Source organism: Amblyomma mixtum, chromosome 4, assembly GCF_055824585.1.
Source record: "Amblyomma mixtum isolate Tamu chromosome 4, ASM5582458v1, whole genome shotgun sequence".
NCBI lineage: Eukaryota > Metazoa > Arthropoda > Arachnida > Ixodida > Ixodidae > Amblyomma > Amblyomma mixtum.
Window position 1 is genome coordinate 102,632,771 of NC_143015.1, and position 21,883 is coordinate 102,654,653.

General features: G+C 45.5%; 1 protein-coding gene across 1 annotated transcript in view; it reads right to left on the minus strand.

Moving 5' to 3' along the window:
- Window positions 1–19,895, minus strand: part of LOC149347645 (uncharacterized) — a 47,894-nt gene extending 27,999 nt beyond the window's left edge. Inside the window, exons 1-2 of the mRNA XM_089541620.1 lie at window positions 19,409–19,895; window positions 10,171–10,324 (exon numbers count right to left, since the gene is read on the minus strand). Coding sequence (XP_089397746.1) covers window positions 10,171–10,324; window positions 19,409–19,895 — 641 coding nt within the window. The remainder of the gene's footprint in view (window positions 1–10,170; window positions 10,325–19,408) is intronic.
- Window positions 19,896–21,883: the final 1,988 nt, after the last annotated feature.

A 21,883-nucleotide genomic window follows, 5' to 3' on the forward strand; every position in this document is an offset into this window, starting at 1 on the left:
CCTCTGTGTGGCCCCGCGCGACTCCAGAAGAAAGCACGAGAACGCACAGGTTGCGGTTGAGCTAAGTGTCTCCACGGGTGGCACGCGGACCCCCAAAACCAGATGAGGTTGCATATGAAGACCATATGGAAAGCTCCTTCTTTACAGGAGTAAAAAAAAAGAATAAGTAAAGACAAAAAATGGCACTGCGATGGCCGAAGAAAGCAAAACCACATGACGGTCGCTCGTGAGAACCACATGGATAGGCTCCTTCTTTACAGGAGTGGGAAAAAAGTATAAATAAAGCAGAAAATGGCACTGCGATGGCCGAAAGGAACAAAAACACACACACGCAGAGGCGACATGAATACACAGAATATACACAAAATTGTGTCACTTTTGTAGCATTCTTTAGCAGAGGATATGTGGGGAAATGCGTAAAAGCCCACAAATTATGTTAAAGGCAGCGCCAGAGTGTTAGAAAGTGTACCAAAAAGGCAAATTTCATTACAGGAAACACCGCTTAGGAATAACACAACAACAATATTAGAATAAATACAAATGGCACGCGAGATAATACAGGCGCCCATAATAATAGAGTTCAAGAGTGTGAAAAATTGTCCCAAGAAACAAAGTTTACCCAAACGCCGTGATCAGCACCAACAAAATGATAATAATGCGGTGAATACACATGAGACGAGCGTCACAGAATTCGTGCTTAACCACAACAAAAATAATGTCAGTACCTCGACTAGAAATGAAAGTGTTAAATACGTAACAAATCGTTATGCAACTGTCATCATAGTAGATTTAAGAAACAATATTTTCGATGCAAAAGAGTTCACAAGGAAAAGAAAAACAAACAAACAAAACATTGCAGGAAGATTTAGCCAGAAAGGCAGGAGAGTTTGCCAGGGCTTTCATTAATGCCAGCAGACAAGGTGTTAAATTTAAATATTAGATATGATTCACAGGCTTCCCTGTCGTAATGTGTCTGGAAGCCAGATTGGAGTATGGTGGCCTTGAAATTTCCAAATGAATGGCCTTTTGTCGTTACGTGTCTTGAAAGAGGCAGATCTGGCAGTGATCTTATGTGTGCTCTGTGGTTATTTATTCTCAATCGGAAAGGAGTTTCAGTTTGCCAGATATACTGAGCACGGCACACACCGCACTCGAGGAGGTAGAATACGTTGCTGGTGTCACAGTTGAAATCTCCTCGAATTTTGAATGAGAAAGACGACGCTGTGCTGCGAGCTTCTGTGACCTTATTCATCATTGGACAAAGTTTACAGCGCGGTTTATTGCAAGGTGTGCACCCTGAGACTTCACCGTTGTCTAGTTTCGAGGAGGTTACGGCATCTTTGATATTTCTTGCCCTCCGATATACGACACGGGGAAGTTCGGGAAGCAAGCGCTTCATTTTGTCGCTCTGAAGGAGAATGTTGTGATGCTTTCTGAGAATAGCGTTAACATTCGGTGCTGTTGGAGAGTATGTTAATATCAGATTAGTTGGGTAGTTCGTCTGCGCAGTCTTGGTGTTATTTAGCATTGTACGGCGGTCTTGTACTGCAGCTTTTTCCAAGGCATCGTCGATGATAGGCTTCGGGTAGCGCTGTCGGACCAAATCCTTGCGGAGTGTCTCACAGTTAGAAGCGAAGTCGTCTTCACGATAGCAAATGCGTTTAAATCTGAGAGCCTGGCTATATGGTATTCCTTTCTTGCAATGATTTACGTGGCTACTTTTAAAATGCAAGTATTGGTGCCTGTCCGTTGGCTTCCTAAACACGGAGGTGACAAGCTTGTTTTGCGAGATCTGAAGTTTGACATCCAGAAAGCTGATCGTAGTGGTTGAGTAGGTGTGGGAAAAAGAGATGCTTCTGTGAGCATTATTAAAGTTAGCGATGAATTTGAGTAGCTCTTCTTCACCATGGCACCATATAAGAAATATGTCATCTATAAACCTTCTATAAAAAAGGGGTCATAAGAGACAGCTCTCTAGGTATTCAGTTTCCAGAATGCCCATAAATATATTGGCATAATTAGGACCTACTTTTGTCCCCATTGATGTGCCACTAATTTGCACATAGTGGTCGCCATCAAATTCAAAGTTATTCATTTCCAGAACCAAATGCAGAAGTCTTTCGAGGGTCGTGCCAACCACTCACTGGTCTTTCCAGCTCTGAACCTCTGTAAGCTTTAGCGACCGCCCTGATCCCATCCGAGTGGGGTATGTTGGTGTATAGGGACGCGACATCGAGGGTAACGAGTATGCTGTTTTCTGGAATGAACAGATCAATTATGTCAGAAAGAAAATGAGTTGTGTCTTTGACAAACGAAGGAATAGTTGGTGGTATGTCTCTGATTAAGCTGTCGACAAAACTGGAAATTTTTTCCGACGCGGTTCCTATTCCGGAAATAATTGGTCGTCCTGGATTATTTTCCTTATGTATTTTTGGCAGAAGGTAGAACCTACCGGGGATGGGAGACAACGGAAGCAAAGACTTGGCGATTTTATCAGTTATTTTGTTCTCCTTTACGAGGTCTTCTAGAGTGGTTTGGACCAGATGTTTGAAATGTGAAGTTGGGTCGGAAGCTACAGGTTTGTAAAAAGATTTGTTTCTCAGCTGCCGCTCTGCCTCATTCTTGTAGTCTGTGGTATTCATGACGACAATTGCACCACCTTTATCTGCGGGCTTTATAATTATGTCGGACCGTGTGGCGAGAGACTTCAAGGCAATTTGTTCCTTGTGTGAAAGATTTTTTCGGCCATATGAGGGCCTTTTATATTCGGACAGTATATCACTGTGCACGGCCTTTATGTAGAGATCGAGACATTTTTCGCGCTGTGGAGGTGGAGTCCAGTGCATAGTTGATGGAAGAGATGGCCCAGCGTCTTTGTTTTGAGACTTATTATCATAGTACTCTAAGAGCCTAAGGCGACGGGCAAAATTATCTAAGTCTTTGCAAAACTGGAGCTCATTTAAGTTTCCGCTGGCAGGGCAAAAGCTCAGGCCTTTCGATAGGATGCTCCGCTCTTCGTTGGATAGGTCTGAATCTGATAGATTAACTATAGAGACACCTTTCCATGCTTGTTCACCATCAGATATATGTTCACTGTTAGCAGGATCTTCGGCTATTTTTATTATTTCTCGACTCTCGGTAGGAACAGCAATACCGTCGCGGCTGAGTTTGTTTTGTTTTTTTGGCAAATAATAGGCCACTTTTTTCGGCTTTGAATTCTTCCAAAGTGCGCAGCTCGTTGTCTGTCAGAAAATTACATTCAAAAAAATCTTTTTTCTTGTTGCAGCAAACGATTAAGGCAAGATTCATCATGTTCAATCACAACAGTCAAAAGCCCAATAGATGCGTCATTCAAAATCTCCCTCCATTTTGCCACGTGGCTTGGTGACAGTTCTGACACGGTTGGTTTCACATATATCCTTAAACCCTTTGGTACAACATTATGTCTCTTGTAAGAAGTTAAAGTGCTAACGTGGTGCTGATATCTTATTCTTTTTTCAACAATTTTGCGACCCTTTAAAAACGTTCTAGAAAGTTCAGAGCTGGAAATTTCCCCTGGGAGCACACAATGGCGTCAATTTGCAGCACCCTGGCGGGTAACGTCCGAGTATGACCTGCTACGCAGGTCGTAGCGGCGCTCCGCTGCTGGCGGCGGCGGAGGGGGAACGTCCGGAGTCGGGCATCTTGGCGTCGTATTGCTCGATGGTTCGCACGAAGCGTGGTCCAGCCACCGTACCTGGCTCCGTGCCGAGTCTCGTAGGATTATGTGCTGCAGATGGCCCGCAATTAGGGCGACGCCTTCAAAACTCGGATGAAGGCCGTCGGATGAAGGCATATCGACCATGGGCTCCAATGGATTCCGACTGGCCGGGTTCTTGCTGCGGACGGCCTTCATCCGAGTTTTGAAGGCGTCGCCCTAATTGCGGGCCATCTGCAGCACATAATCCTACGAGACTCGGCACGGAGCCAGGCACGGTGGCTGGACCAGGCTTCGTGCGAACCATCGAGCAATACGACGCCAAGATGCCCGACTCCGGACGTTCCCCCTCCGCCGCCGCCAGCAGCGGAGCGCCGCTACGACCTGCTTAGCAGGTCATACTCGGACGTTACCCGCCAGGGTGCTGCAAATTGACGCCATTGTGTGCTCCCAGGTGAACTTTCCAGCTCTGAACTTTCTAGAACGTTTTTAAAGGGTCGCAAAATTGTTGAAAAAAGAATAAGATATCAGCACCACGTTAGCACTTTAACTTCTTACAAGAGACATAATGTTGTACCAAAAGGTTTAAGGATATATGTGAAACCAGCCGTGTCAGAACTGTCACCAAGCCACGTGGCAAAATGGAGGGAGATTTTGAATGACGCATCTATTGGGCTTTTGACTGTTGTGATTGAACATGATGAATCTTGCCTTAATCGTTTGCTGCAACAAGAAAAAGAATTTTTTGAATGTAATTTTCTGACAGACAAGGAGCTGCTCACTTTGGAAGACTTCAAAGCCGAAAAAAGTGGCCTATTATTTGCCAAAAAACAAAACAAACTCAGCCGCGACGGTATTGCTGTTCCTACCGAGAGTCGAGAAATAATAAAAATAGCCGAAGATCCTGCTAACAGTGAACATATATCTGATGGTGAACAAGCATGGAAAGGTGTCTCTATAGTTAATCTATCAGATTCAGACCTATCCAACGAAGAGCGGAGCATCCTATCGAAAGGCCTGAGCTTTTGCCCTGCCAGCGGAAACTTAAATGAGCTCCAGTTTTACAAAGACTTAGATAATTTTGCCCGTCGCCTTAGGCTCTTAGAGTACTATGATAATAAGTCTCAAAACAAAGACGCTGGGCCATCTCTTCCATCAACTATGCACTGGACTCCACCTCCACAGCGCGAAAAATGTCTCGATCTCTACATAAAGGCCGTGCACAGTGATATACTGTCCGAATATAAAAGGCGCTCATATTGCCGAAAAAATCTTTCACACAAGGAACAAATTGCCTTGAAGTCTCTCGCCACACGGTCCGACATAATTATAAAGCCCGCAGATAAAGGTGGTGCAATTGTCGTCATGAATACCACAGACTACAAGAATGAGGCAGAGCGGCAGCTGAGAAACAAATCTTTTTACAAACCTGTAGCTTCCGACCCAACTTCACATTTCAAACATCTGGTCCAAACCACTCTAGAAGACCTCGTAAAGGAGAACAAAATAACTGATAAAATCGCCAAGTCTTTGCTTCCGTTGTCTCCCATCCCCGGTAGGTTCTACCTTCTGCCAAAAATACATAAGGAAAATAATCCAGGACGACCAATTATTTCCGGAATAGGAACCGCGTCGGAAAAAATTTCCAGTTTTGTCGACAGCTTAATCAGAGACATACCACCAACTATTCCTTCGTTTGTCAAAGACACAACTCATTTTCTTTCTGACATAATTGATCTGTTCATTCCAGAAAACAGCACACTCGTTACCCTCGATGTCGCGTCCCTATACACCAACATACCCCACTCGGATGGGATCAGGGCGGTCGCTAAAGCTTACAGAGGTTCAGAGCTGGAAAGACCAGTGGATGGCACGACCCTCGAAAGACTTCTGCATTTGGTTCTGGAAATATAATAACTTTGAATTTGATGGCGACCACTATGTGCAAATTAGTGGCACATCTATGGGGACAAAAGTAGGTCCTAATTATGCCAATATATTTATGGGCATTCTGGAAACTGAATACCTAGAGAGCTGTCTCTTAAAGGGCCACTGACCAGGGTCCGGACATTTTTGAAAAACAAGCCCACTGCATAGATGAGGCATCGAAGATAACCTCTGCAAAATACTAGAGCCATGCGCGCCCCGAAAAGCTGCGAAAATTCAAATCAAAGCCCATTCGTTCTTTCCTTCCTTCAAAAACGGGCCCGGCCCACTACTCTGCTCCCCGCTGACGTCAAGGGGGGCTACTTTCGCTAAAGGCACTCCATTGGTGCATCGTTCTGACTGACGGGAGAAGGTTGGGCGTAGCCTTGGCGTCGCGTCGTCTGCACAAGGCTTTCCGCAGCGCCTTCTGTTCTGGCTCATGCCTACAAACCCGCATGAAGGAACAAAAAAAAAACTGCGGAGGGAGCGTGCGGCGACAGCTTTGAACCCTAGCCATAAAAAGTAAAAAAATAGTAAAACTGAGGGAGTTGGTTCGTCCCCCCCCCCCCGCGATCACGTCACGAGACGCTCTGCGTGCGCGCTCCCTTCTCAGTTTCTTTTCTTCTATGCGAGCCCCCCAAAACAAGGTTTTAATTAGTAGTGCAGCAGAGCCTTTCCCTCGCTCGCCCACTTGACTGCTCCGCACACACACCGCTTATCTTTCGTGCATCTTGCGTACGCCTTGGCTCCAATGAATGACATATGCTTTGGAGCGGAGAAAAGACACAAACACACAGAACACAAACACGCATGGAGAAAAGCAAACGGGCGGTTGCCGGGTCCGCGCTTCGCCGTGTGTTTCGAACACAACCGACTTCCGCCCCTCCGCTCGTGAAACGGTGGGGAGGCCTAAAAGAAAATGAAAAGGTGGCTCGTTAACTGGGAATGACAAACAGATGTATGAAAGGATGCGCTCGCTAACAAGTCTAGGTGGTCGAGCCGATCGCGCCTCTCGATCGTTCAGTGTGCGGAGAAAATGCAAAAACCAAGAAAAGAATTCTATTGAAGGCGGGGCCATGACGTCGCCCTGTGACGCACTCCACATTCACCACGCCTCCGGCTTACACCGGAGAAAGAAGGGGTGATTTTGCCTTGCCGAGCCTACTCGACGAGGAGCGGGAGAGAAGAATTTCGAGGAGGGAATGGAAGGAGAGGAGGCTCGCTCAAAGAGAGGTAGAGAGTGTCTGCTGCGCTGGGGTGGGCACAGGCCCTTTAAGACCCCTTTTTTATAGAAGGTTTATAGATGACATATTTCTTATATGGTGCCATGGTGAAGAAGAGCTACTCAAATTCATCGCTAACTTTAATAATGCTCACAGAAGCATCTCTTTTTCCCACACCTACTCAACCACTACGATCAGCTTTCTGGATGTCAAACTTCAGATCTCGCAAAACAAGCTTGTCACCCACGTGTTTAGGAAGCCAACGGACAGGCACCAATACTTGCATTTTAAAAGTAGCCACGTAAATCATTGCAAGAAAGGAATACCATATAGCCAGGCTCTCAGATTTAAACGCATTTGCTCCCGTGAAGAGGACTTCGCTTCTAACTGTGAGACACTCCGCAAGGATTTGGTCCGACAGCGCTACCCGAAGCCTATCATCGACGATGCCTTGGAAAAAGCTGCAGTACAAGACCGCCGTACAATGCTAAATAACACCAAGACTGCGCAGACGAACTACCCAACTAATCTGATATTAACATACTCTCCAACAGCACCGAATGTTAACGCTATTCTCAGAAAGCATCACAACATTCTCCTTCAGAGCGACAAAATGAAGCGCTTGCTTCCCGAACCACCCCGTGTCGTATATCGGAGGGCAAGAAATATCAAAGATGCCGTAACCTCCTCGAAACTAGACAACGGTGAAGTCTCAGGGTGCACACCTTGCAATAAACCGCGCTGTAAACTTTGTCCAATGATGAATAAGGTCACAGAAGCTCGCAGCACAGCGTCGTCTTTCTCATTCAAAATTCGAGGAGATTTCAACCGTGACACCAGCAACGTAGTCTACCTCCTCGAGTGCGGTGTGTGCCGTGCTCAGTATATCGGGCAAACTGAAACTCCTTTCCGATTGAGAATAAATAACCACAGAGCACACATAAGATCACTGCCAGATCTGCCTCTTTCAAGACACGTAACGACAAAAGGCCATTCATTTGGAAATTTCAAGGCCACCATACTCCAATCTGGCTTCCAGACACATTACGACAGGGAAGCCTGTGAATCATATCTAATATTTAAATTTAACACCTTGTCTGCTGGCATTAATGAAAGCCCTGGCAAACTCTCCTGCCTTTCTGGCTAAATCTTCCTGCAATGTTTTGTTTGTTTGTTTTTCTTTTCCTTGTGAGCTCTTTTGCATCGAAAATATTGTTTCTTAAATCTACTATGATGACAGTTGCATAACGATTTGTTACGTATTTAACACTTTCATTTCTAGTCTAGGTACTGACATTATTTTTGTTGTGGTTAAGCACGAATTCTGTGACGCTCGTCTCATGTGTATTCACCGCATTATTATCATTTTGTTGGTGCTGATCACGGCGTTTGGGTAAACTTTGTTTCTTGGGACAATTTTTCACACTCTTGAACTCTATTATTTTGGGCGCCTGTATTATCTCGCGTGCCATTTGTATTTATTCTAATATTGTTGTTGTGTTATTCCTAAGCTGTGTTTCCTGTAATGAAATTTGCCTTTTTGGTACACTTTCTAACACTCTGGCGCTGCCTTTAACATAATTTGTGGGCTTTTACGCATTTCCCCACATATCCTCTGCTAAAGAATGCTACAAAAGTGACACAATTTTGTGTATATTCTGTGTATTCATGTCGCCTCTGCGTGTGTGTGTTTTTGTTCCTTTCGGCCATCGCAGTGCCATTTTCTGCTTTATTTATACTTTTTTTTCCCACTCCTGTAAAGAAGGAGCCTATCCATGTGGTTCTCACGTGCGACCCTCAAGTGGTTTTGCTTCCTTCGGCCATCGCAGTGCCATTTTTTGTCTTTACTTATTCTTTTTTTCTACTTCTGTAAACAAGGAGCTTTCCATATGGTCTTCATATGCAACCTCATCTGGTTTTGGGGGTCCGCGTGCCACCCGTGGAGACACTTAGCTCAACCGCAACCTGTGCGTTCTCGTGCTTTCTTCTGGAGTCGCGCGGGGCCACACAGAGGTGGCTAGAGGCGATACTTACGCACACAATTGGCAGGCACTTGCCTTCTTTTGTTAACCACCCCTACGCTCTTTTTTTTCCCCCTTAACTAGTCGCGTGCCCGCCCAGGCCCACCACCCTCTTTCACCTCTTTCACGGCGGCGCCTTTGCTGGCGCAACTTTTCGTGTCTCGGCTGTCTTCCTCTTTCCCCTTTGATTTTTTCTCATTTTTCTTTTTCAAGCCCTGTGTGTGCCATGTTCACTGCTATAAGAAGACCCTTCCATGCACTGTATGATCATTCTTGAAAAAGACCAGTCCCTGGTCGAAACGTTGAATAAATCTGTTAAGTTTTTCAATGTGACTTCCCCAACTTATTATATCTTTAATCAGTGTCCTTGAAGATTCTGTTATCCCTTATATATATATATATATATATATATATATATATATATATATACACACACAAAAGACTAGCTGACCATCAACTTCTCTACTGCACCCACTCGGTCACTGCCCAATGTGCGCTTTAACTCTTATCGACGACCTGAAGACGTCCTAAAGACGTTTTTGAGAGTTTTAATGCTAATTGAGTGTGTACATATATAGATATCTCGTGCGCATGTTCTCGCTCTTAATTCACCGCGTGTTCGAGGGCTCCCCTTGGCTCCCTGCTGCGTTTTTTTACGACTGCGCCTCTCACAGGATGAAGGGAAACGTTCTAAGAAACACTTGGAGTCCATGCGGGGGTGGTCACGGTATCAATGGTGAGCTCCGACTCTAAAGAAGGCGACGAGGGTAGTGGGAGACACTTGAGAGTTGTCACGAGATAGCGGTTAAAGTTTCGCCCCTCTCTTGAGGAAAGTCTCAGATACCGCTTTATCGTAAAACGCCGCATTACAGGGACAGTGCCCAGCCTGTGCTGCTAAGACTTGCTGCCCATCACCTGCTGTTCTGCACACCCTCGGTCACTGCCCAAGGTGCACTGGAACTGTTATGGACATCCTGAGGTGGTGGTAAAGATGTTTTTGGGAATTTTAATGCCAACTGGATGTCATTTGTTGTTACGCCGCTGGCGATTCCATCGTGCTATTTTTGAACGTGACAGTCATGTGTTGGATGTCAAGTGGTCTAGAACGTCTCCTCCGTTATTCATGGTAATGTTAGCTGCTCCTGAAAGCGATCGCCTGCATTAACGAGAAGCACGAACAGTTCTAATGGTTTTAAAGGACACCAGGTGTCGGGAGTCTTCCTGTAGTCGGCGAAAGCACATACGCAGGCCCGTAGCGCAGGCCAACGCGAGCAAGCGGTCGTAGAGGAAGTGGCAAACTCACAGGAGCCGCAAATAGGTGCATCCCCACATGCCGAGGTACCAGTCGGCGTGTTTGTACCATGCTCTATAAGTCACCTGGCGAACGGCGCTGTCGGCGTCATTTACATTTTGCCAGTATTCGTTGCTCGAATCCAAGTACTGGTCGATACCCCCCACTGGAAGCGAAATAGAGAGAAACGAAGGAAAGGGAGTTAATGTACTGACAAGGAAGCACGGAACAATAATATACAATCCTTGTTAAGGTTGCAAAAATGTTAGATAGCAATGAAACGACATTACAAATACATTGCAGCACTTCGTCCCAGAGTTTTTATCACTGATTGCGCAGTAATTACATTCAACGCAAAATTTTGCTATAAATCTCTTAGATAGGTACTGCTACAGGTTGCTTGTTTGCAGTTGATAAGATTTGCAATCTGTCTCGTGCTATCGGAAATAGAATTCTGGAGAACAGACATAAAAGTTGATCGCATACATTTTGACGCGGGCTCCATCCCGGCCGCAGCGGTCGAATTTCTGTGGAGGCAAAATTCTACAGGCCCGTGTACTGTGCTATGTCAGTGCACGTTAAGGAATCCCAGGTGGTCGAAGTTTCCAGAGTCCTTCCCTACGGTGTCTCTCATAGCCTGAGTCGCATTGGGACGTTAAGCCCCATAAACCAACCGTTTTAACGCCGATAATTCTGAGAAATTCTTCCTGTGTGGCTATAAAAGTTTGAAAAAATAGCACTCGTTCGGAAGTGAATATGAGTTGCATGTATTTGCTGAATTATAGCCCTAAAGGGCCGCCGTCGTGCCGAACTTTTTTTTTGCAATGCAGATTTTAGCTGTATAGATCCAAAATTGACCTGTTTAGCCGAAGTAGGTTACTTGACCATTTTATCCATGTTTAAATATTTAGCTACGCTATGTAAGATGCTAATCTGGCTTGCGCAATGGTATGCACGATGGCAATCATCTCACAGTGGCATAGAGCTGAACCACTGAGTTCCTGATGCCACCCACGTTCCATCTTCCTCCCCTGCTCCGAAACCCTTATTTCATAACCGGCCATGGTATTGTTCCTGTTGTCCATCATTCTTGGAATTCCTCATTCTTTTTGCATTCTTTCTCTAACGTCACATACTGCTATAAATCCATTCACTCCATCTCCGTATTCTGGCTGAAAGACTTTGCAACTCCTAAGAAATTCACGTGCACATGCGCCCTGATTAAAGAAATGATAGAAGTCGTGACTAGAGCATTCTCTAACTCTCGCCGCGCTTATAATCACTAATATATCATAAAGGTGTTTAGACGCGTTAGAATTCGAACGCTAATGTCGGAAAAACACCTTACGTCTATCCCTGGGAAGCCTGGTTTAGCAGGAGCAAAGTTGAAGGAGGGAAACGCGGTTCTTTTTATTTACAGAATAGAGGGGAAGGGCGACAAAAAGGGGGGAGAGAGAAGACGAAGAAAGGGTTGGAGGCTACGGGTGAGGGAAAGTTTCAAAAGGAAATGGCGTGTACCATAGATTGCTGGAGCGGGTGAGGAGAGTGGACAGGGAGTGGGATGTCACACGTGATTGACGAACTCGATCACGTCACCCGCTCACACGGTCTGCAGCAGCTGCTCCGTCCACGTGGAACACTACATACTCCGCTTCATCACTGGCACTGCCCGCGTAGAATTTTTTTTCTAGTTTTCTTTTCATACTGCTACATAACCGCCTTTCTCACCACTCTGTGAGGCTATTGGTACAATGCTAGAAAACCAATAGACCCTACTCGGAGGGCGTTACGTTCATTTTCTACATCGACGTGATCGTTTTTTCCTTATCATACTCAAACTTTCGTCGCCTTTCCGGATGTTCAGAGCCTTATTTTACATGTTTTGTTTTCTTTTTGCATGGCACCAAGCACAAATGACACCTTCTGCACGTCCCTCCGGCCTCCGCTTGGTCCTTCCGCGACTGGCATCACGTGGCCCTTTGTTTAATAGCTTGCGTAATTTCCTGTCGAGTTTTTTTTAGCCCCCCCCCCCCCCCCCCCCCCCCCCCCCCCCCAACCCCCACCCGTTTAGTTTTGATTGGTTTGAGCACGTGAAAGTCATGCTGGGGAGGTTCTGCCTCACCTTTGTATTGGTTTGTTTTGGCTTCTTATCACAGGGACACCATAATGACGAAATGAGCTCCTTCGAGTGCTGAACGCGACCGTCTCTAATGAAGCTAGGTAGCCAACATAGTCAGCCTGGCAACCTCCACCTAAGCTGCTTTTCTTAGCTGGACAGGTTTCCGACTTCCGACTCTTTGTGGGGGCTTTAAGTGTCCCCGCGTCCAGCTCCCTTCCCGGGACTTTATACAACCGACCATTAAATTTCTGTGGACAAAATCGCGCACTCCAGCTGTGTTTTCTTTCGGCGAAAATTTCGTTCAATTGTTTTCATTTTATGGACGCGATTAAGGCAATAATTGGGCCGATTACATGTGCTGCTTGCGCAGTGTCCTTGAGTTCGTATCTTGGTCTTCTTTGACATACGTTGGTCGAAACAGAGTTTTGGTTTCTGCTTCCTGCTTTTTACTGGTATCCAATTCCGTCCATTGCTTTCGAAATTGATTCCCCAAAACTAAGAAAAGGAATCCGAGAAATATAGGGCCTTCGCCAGCTCAAATTCTCCAAAATATTTTGCACTTGCTTAATGCTCCGGAAAGCGAAGCAGTTGTGTGTGCACCGGCGGTGTATCGAATCCGAGTTCGTGCTTGTTGTACCGCGCCTAAGTTTCAGTTTCGTTTTCCCTACAGCCTGTACGATCATCATCAGCGCTTCTCTTTTTTCTCCGGAACCCACACCCATTGCCGGAAAATGTATACGCCGAGCTGCTTGTGCGCGTGTTCGTTTCCCGTGTCCGGATACCAGACACACCAATGCTGTGGTAGGGTAATTTTTTTATTTTCACCGGATACACCTCGTGGAACACTTCAAGAAATCTGCAGCGTTAGCGCCAATACTCATGACATGAAACACGCGTTAGTATGAAACACAAGGTGATTCAGGTGGGACCAGTGAGCGGTGCCATTGGTAGACAGGTTGTGGAACACCTAATTGGCGTAGAATGTTTGGAGTGGCACCAAAAGATTCAGCGCTTTACGTAACATCAGAGTATTAGTCGAAGAAAAGCGTAGCGTTTCACAGGGATGCGCACCGACGACCTTTGTTTTCCCAAACCGTAACTTCCTGAAACCTCAAACATGCATTACGGCCAAAATAACTGCAGTACGACATTATAAATGATGCTAAGCGATTTGTCTTCTTGCGCTGTATACGTTGGCATCAAAAAAGTAGATATCCCGATAGAACGAAAAATTTGTACTGGATATGGCGAATATGTCTGATGAAGGAATATTCATTCGATATTGCTAAAGTTTCATACTCATATGCTGTCTCAGCGTTTGGCCCTTTCTTCAGTCATGCAAGCCTAATGCTCTGCCTCAGGGTCGTTAGAGGTTTCGGAGAATGTTCGCTTTAGTTCGTGGAGAAGGGCAGCTGGACGAATTTCATGCCTAATATTACTGGCAGCCATAGCCGAAACGGAGAGTGTTTGTGGAACGCGTCCTAAATTCTTGGACAAAATTTGGAATTTAGGGATATTGTAAGTTGTTATGGAAATATAGAAGGTAATGGCCGATTATACCGATGTAAAGAAAATCTTTCTTTTAGAGAGTTTCCATCACTCGAATCGAGCAGTTCAGGAGGAGTAGGAAGAGGATGAGGAAAGGCGGGGATGTTAAGCAGTAGATTAAACCAATTTACTAACCTGACTGGGGGAAATGGATGAGGGGATATAAAGGTGAGACAGAAAAGGGAGATAACACAAAGCAGAAGACCAAAATGCTTCGGCAAAGTTGCAGCCTGCGTGCATGCCCGACACTCTTAGGTTAGGTTAGGTTAGGTTAGGTTAGGTTAGGAGGGCCTGGCAGGCCCTTACCGCCGATGTTCGCCGCGGCCAGTGGTCAAGAATCTTGAACTCCGTTAGCTGTTAAAATTGCATTTGTGCCATTTGTGACGATAACAAAAACGTTGCTAGCATAAAAATATATGCCTGCCGACGAGAGATCTGCGGATGCATTGATTGTTATAATGAAATGTTAAAACATGCTACAGAATTTCGTTGATAAGCCCTTTCCCGTTCAAAAATCCTGCTGTCCAGAATGGTCGGGTATGGCACCTTACCTTTTTTTGTCTTCGTAGTAAACACGAGCGGCTCGTGGTTGATTGTCTTGTCGTTGAAGTATGTAAACGCCCGTATGTAGACATAGTCCGTGCACTGGTGAATCTTGGGCCAGATGAATTTCTGGCGCTTGATGTACTCGAAGACGCATATGAGTGTGAAGTTACCTGCGAGGACAGGGCATGCACATTATCTTACGTCCTATGCAGTTTTATACTCAAAGCGTCACACAAAGAGAATTTATTGTGTACTGAAACTAACAAGTACAGTACAAACATGACGTCCCCTAAGGGATCTTTCAGGCCAGAACACGAAATGCTGTGCGCTCCATACACAAAAGCAGTAAGTAGAACAGTGCAAGAACGGGGGGGGGGGGGGGGGGGAAGGACTAAGTCTGCTCTACAAGTTCAAAGCAAAGAACCGAGAGCCCAGTGTGCCCTGCTAATCGTTTCTAAACGAGGACAGGGCGCGGAATGGTATTTATTACATCTGTACAAGCTCAGCTTGTTTTAGAGCGTTAGCTGTAATACTGGCACTACTCAAGGTCGCTGAAGTGGGACCAGTGGGTGGTACCACTGGTACACAGATTGTGGACCACCTAATCGGTGTAAAATGTTCGGAGTGGTATTAAACGATTCAGCGCGGTACGGAGCATAACATTGCTAGTCGAATCAAAGCGCAGCTCAATATAAGGATTCGCGCCGACGACCTGTGTGTTCCACAAACCGTGACTTCTTTAAACTTCAAACGTCCATTACAGCCAAACTAATTAGCGTACTGCATTCGAAGTGATGTCAAACAATTTTCTCGTTACGATGTATGCGTTGGCATAAAAAAAGTAGATATCTGGATGTAACAAAAATTTGTATCGGATATAGTGAAGACAGCTAATGACGCAATATTCGATCGGTATTGCTAACACTCCATAGGCCTACGCTGCCTGAGCGCTTTGCTATTTTTCTGTATAAATTAACGGAATGGTTTCGTGGACCTCTGTAAGGCTGGTATTGAAGAAACGTAGCTAGTTGGGCCAGTTGAAGTATGTATGACACAAGGTACAGTACCAACGATATTGGACGCATGCACAAAGCAAGGAATGCACGGCGAAGACGACGCATGGACGACAACGCTTTGCGCTCTATGTCTTGTGCGTGCGCGTCCTGTACCGCCAACTTTTTACCTTGTATTTGTCAGGCTTCTTGGGAAGCTTCTCCGACATACAGGAGACCACTAATTGTCAGTAGCAGCTTACAGTAGGATATCTTTACAATTTCGATGCCAATACTTGCACAGCAAAAAGGACTCTAAACTGTTTGAGTTTATCTTACTGTATGTGTGAAACATAAATATTAAAGAAACACTATGTGCCAGGGATTTTTGTTCACAATAAACTGTAGGGAATCATGGCATTTTCTTGTATCAGATTCGTGGATGCAAACATGCGATGCATATTATTTGAGCTGGAATGCATTTCGGCCGCGAGGACGAAAGTAGGGTGAACCTTGAACTCAGTTTTCACCAGCGGGTCCCGGTAATCCGTTCATTCAGCGCACCCACCAGTGACCAGTCGCGCGCCCAAAAACACAGCTTGTAGTGGTCCTGAAAGCAGTTTCGAGAGGGTTTCAACCGCCTCCAGGCGCCGTACCTCTCACTCATTGCCCTCTTATCCCGCGTATTTCGCAATGTTGAAGCAAATAACCTCAGAGCCCTGGCGCTTAGCTACCTCTATCACACTCGTCTCCATCTCTCTTGCCGTTCCTCTGCCTCCCTCGGTGATGTCCGTAAGCATTGTAATCCACTTTACCCCGTTGTTATTTAATCCTCGCTTATGTAATCTCCACCCTTCCCCTTATCACTGCGTCCCCGGTTGGATCTTCTACCAAGCAGGATGAACTGGCCTCGGTGTGCCAAGCCGGCGCTCAATTTGCTGCGTAAATAAAGTGAACACCACTTCTACTACTACAACTGCTTCTACTACTACTACTACTAGAACTACTACTACTACAACTACTACTACTACTACCACCACCACTATTTCTACTACAACCACTACTACCCACTACCCCTTACATTCCAGTTCTACCACCACCAATACTCCTACCAACACTATTACTACTATTACTACTGCTACTACTACTACTACTATATTACTACTACTACTACCTACTACTGCTCCTCCTCCTAATACTACACAGCCACTACCCACTACCACTTACACTACCACTTCTACCACCACTACTACTCCTACCAACACTATTACTACTATTATTACTACTACTACTACTATGCTACTATTACTATTACTACTACTGCTGCTACTATACTCGAAGCTACACCTATAAATTGCCATGCGCCCACAGCGGTGTTCCTACAGAAAAAAAAGACGTTGGACCTGCCCTTGTTGAGAGGCTAATAAACTTTCTCTGCATGAAAAGATGCTTCTGCTTCTTACACAAGCTTTTACCATGACAAAAATACCGTCAGGACGCCTTGGGGAGTCTTTCGGCGTGAAAACCTATTGAAAAAGCTCTAGGACTGATAGACAATGCAACAGGACATCAGAATGTGCGCTTACGGTTTGGCTTCCCAGGTGTAGGGGCTGTAAGAAATGAGAAAAGATGTGCTTGACTTAGAGGAATGAACATCAGAGCTTTAGCAGAGGATTAGGCATACTTAGCGAAGTGCGCTCTATGACAACTAGCGCTTACTGCTGAAAGCTCGTCGCCACTGAGCATGCGTAGTGGGCCCTGAGGGCGCCAGCAGATGCCGACCAGCTGAGGTAACACCGTCCGCATCAAGAGCTTATGTGCATGCGCAATAGCGGCACGCAGCACGTGGTGAGCGGATGTTCATGCAGCGCTTCTCTTCTCAATTAACAGGTGAATAGGAACAGATGTCGATCATGCGCTATGAAAAGTAGTTATAGCAATGTCATCGAAACAAATGACCACGCGAAGGACAAAAGTCTCGGAGAGAAAGGGTCGAGGACTCAAAAAAGCAGGTTGTTCACAGTGCATGCCGGTACACGACTAGTTCGGAGGGGAGATTTCACAGCTCAGATTCAATGATGGTTTTCCTGCTGTCTTTAACGCAGTGATCGCTTACAGCGCTAGTCATTTTCCGCACGCTATCACTGATGACGATATGCTATATGGTATGGATCTGCAGTTCAACATCCCAAAGCTCCACGGAGATAGAGTGTACTGCAGGGCTCGGGATTAGTTTAGAATACCGATTTTCCCTGATTATATTCGGTGGTATATACATGTTTAAAAACTAACATTCGCGCGGTACGGGATACATATGTGCGGGCTATATATGTTTCATTTTTTAAAGACTATCAGAGCCGTAGAAGCGTCGGTTGGCTGCTTAAGTGAAACGAAAATCTGGGGGGACGCTTACGGTCTGCCTAAGGGTATGGCACGATAGCGTTGATCGGTTATTGGTTATTATGCAGAACTGACCATTCTCTGCTTACATTCACAAATCGCTGGTATTCATCATTCAAATCTTGGCACAGTGGTGCTGCGGTTAAGCGAATCACTCCAATTTCCGACTGGCTTTAATTAACACGTATCAATAGGAGGTTTTCAAGCTTCATTTTTACCCTATCATCTCTTGGTGGGGTTCGCCGGTTCAAGCCATGAGTTTAGTGACAGACTGGAAACTTTGAAGTGGGAGTACTTATGCGAATTCAGGAGGTTGCGCTTATTCATCGATAATCGTGCCTGACGCGCAGGCGTATTTGCAATGAGGCGGTGTCTCAAACGCCAGGAGCACATCGGTTATAGCGTCCCGAAGCGCCACTATAAATGCAGCGGGAATGAAAGAGCAGCCAAAGGTAACTGGCGAGGCGAGGCTATAGGCGTCTGACGTACACCGGACCAAATTTTTAACTAGCTTGGGTGTTGCATCGCTAAATGCACCTTGTAAAAGGTTCTTTTCGGCTACACCGGTGGCATATGTGTGGTGTAATCGGATGCGTGAGATGGAATTTCGTGGTTTATTTTTGTTCATATAATGTTTGAGTATAGTACTTGCGTGTTTAGATCAAAGTTATAACAAATATTCATCGTTTGAAACTACGACGAGTGGAATACGCAGCGATGGTTCTGGTGGCACATTTGCTCTTACTCTGGGTAAATGTCTTGTCCGCCATGAAAGGAGTGGTAGTTTACCCAGAGGAGAAGGCCATATCAAACCAGATACATTGCCGCGTATGCCGCTTGTTTCGGCTCTTCGTAGTGGCAGACGATGAATATTTCTGATAACTTCGAGCCAAACACGCAAGTATTCCACTAAAGCATTGTAGGAACAAAAACAAACACGAAATGCCACCTCACGCGTCAAATTACAGCATGAATATGCCAGCGCTGTGGCTGAAAAGAACCTTTACAAGGTGCATTTAGCGATGCAACACCCTAGCCAATTAAAGATTTGGCCGGGTGTACTCCGTGGGGCCCTACGGAGGGCGTAAAATTCGCTTGCCAAAGGTTTTCGCCAGCATCTGTGAGAGGAGCCGACTCTGAGAAGCCACGGCGACAGGAAATTTCGAAATACCCATTTTGGAACCTGTAGTTCTGCCGGTAATATATCTATAAATATTTTCTGGTCTTCGTTCCGAATATGCCTGGCAGCTACCGGAGAATATCGAGTTTTCAGGAAGGAGGTGGTCAGGAGCCTTGTTATGAACTAGACACGGACGAAATTAACCCGGGTTCCTTCGCTACAGCACTCCTCCTAGTCTCCGTGCAGCATCAGGATATTGAACAGCACACAACCTTACCAGCTTTTGTTTTCCACACACCATTCACACCTACAAGAAAAACACATTGTCCTTTCGTTTTAATGTACCAATGGAACAAGGGGTTGTGGAGATTAAACGCCCCAAAGCGACTCTGGCTATGAGGGACGCCGTTGTGAAGGGCTCCGGAAATTTCGAGAACCTAGGGTTCATTGCGATTCTGACGTGCACTTTGAGTTGTGCCCAGATTCTTAGTGCGTCGAGGCAGTTCAGCTTATGTTTGTACTTACTGAAGTCGTAACCAGGCGTCGTGGCCGGTGGGGCCGTGGTTGTTGTACTGGTCGTCGTGCTGGTCGTCGTTGTCGTCGTCGTTGTGGTAGTCGTTGTACTGGTCGTTGTCGTGGTCGTTGTGGTACTCGTGGTTGTACTCGTCGTGGTGGTCGTCGCCGTGGTAGTCGTGCTAGTTGTCGTCGTCGACTTCGTCGTCGTCGTCGAACGCGTCGTGCTCCGTGTTGTGCTCCTGGTGGTCGACGTCGTGGTTCTCGCTGTCGACGTAGTCGTCGTCACTGTTGTCGAAGCCGTCGATGCTGTCGTCGGCGGCACCGGACGCCGGGTAGACTTCGTTGTAGGGGGAGGTGTCGGAGGAGCCGTGACCGGGGACGTACTTGCACTTGTGGACGGAGTTGTAGACGTCGTCGATGAGCTTTCGGTGCTGAACGTTGCAGGAACGCTCGAGCTCAAGGTAGTGCTGGACCATTCGCTTTGGCTTGCTGACATTGTGCTTGTTTCTGGAGCTGTGATTGGTTGAGGCCCGGGGCTGGTCACTGAAGCAAGACAAACGGAAACGCCAACGTTCTGTCATTAAATAGTTACGTGGAATAATGTATAGCAGGTAGTAGGGACGTATGATGGAGACTGCGTTCAACATTTTGATTTTCTAACACTTCTGCATAATCAGCAATTTTGAACAAAAGCATTTTCGAGCCGGAAAGCTTTCATGAACGCAGTTTTTTCGTATAATGTAAGATTTCACTATAACATTTATTATATCCGCAGATCACCCGGTGGCAGTCTTGAATTTTTCTTCTGTTAATGTTATTGCTATCGTCAAAGCTGTTCGTCCTTGGTTTTCGATGGGAGCCTTAACGGTTCGACGCGACCGATGGAAATAAAATATTTTGCTGCATATGAGGATAACGGACCACTACCTTCAATATTTCAGTAAAAGTATTCTAAATTTCAGTTTTGTAGATTTTGGCCCGAAATTGCTGGACATGTGCCGAGACATTCATGAACACCACCTAAACAATATTTAACACTCCATACACGCAATGTTCGAAAACGTGGTTTGAATGAAAGTGAGCTGAAATATTGAAAGTGTTGCATAGAAGATCTTAAGCCTGGCGCTGAAATGAAGATGGACACCGGTGAGTATGTATTCTTAATTGGCAAGAATAAGCGCTTCAAAATTTTCTAAAGTACATTGAAGTGGAAAATATCAACAGATATCTTTTCGCAACTTCTTGCGGCAGGTATGCATCTAAAGGAGCACAACAAGCCACGAAAATTGTGTTCAGGCACGATGAGGGCTATGAAAGCCCGAAAGTGCAGAGTTAATCATCCTGGAGGGTGCATATTTTTTTATGTGCATTTTTGGCATCGTCCATGATTATAAAGAAAGTCTACGTTTCATAACTTTGCCATTGCTACATAATTTAGTCAGGAACAGCGCTCACTAAGACACGGACACGAAGAGAGACACGACACACACGAGCGCTGACTTTCAACTGGTGTTTATTGTTTGGAACGAGGCATATATACAGTTCCAACAAAACAAGGAAAACAAACCATACATTCATAGATTCATAGTCAATTCATGCATGTCGCACTGAACAAAGACGATAACAACATTTTCATTTTCCCCTCCCTAAAAATGCCAATTCTTTAGAACCGATCGATAAAGAGGGGCTACTGACGCATGCGTCTTTAGACCAGGCGATGTGCGCTGCTTCGATTATTTCGCGTGTTAATTGGTCACTGTGTTTACTTTAAATTTGTTGGCGAGTGAAGTAAGGGTGGCAAGTTTTGCTTTCACAGTCTCTACAATGGATCCCGAGATGCCCTTTTACTGTGTTATGCACGTTATTGTGCTCCTTCAGGCGTTCATTGAGGCATCACCCCGTCTGACCCACATACAGCTTGCCGCATGACAAGAGAATGGCATACACTACATCTTCTTCACATGACACGAATCTATTTTCTTGCTTGATGTGGCAATCTCTGGGAACGAAATCAGTGTTAACCATTTTGCACATCTTCCCAAGCTTATCTGGAGCCGAAAACATAACCTTAACACGTGCTCTATTCGCTATTTTTTTTTAGTCTGTGGGAGAAATGATGAATGTAAGACACAACAGTAGTTTTTTCTTTTTCCTTCCGCGTCACTGAATCAGCCTGATCCCCTTTTTCATTTTTGCTCAAGCTACTGAGAATAGATTCGGACACTGATACTAGTAGCTGCTTGGGATAACCAGCCTTAACGAGCCGATCAGTTTGAAGAAGGAAACTATCTTGCATGGAGTGCATGCAAGGTTTGTTAAGCGCGTTGTGATAGGATGACTTGGCCACGGCACGTTTTACCAGCTTAGAATGAGATGACGTAAAAGAGAGCAATGGCTTTCTGCTTCGTGGCTGGTAAGGCCAACACATGTGATGGTGCATTAATCTGAATTTGAGGTCTAAAAATTGGATGACATTGTTTTCTG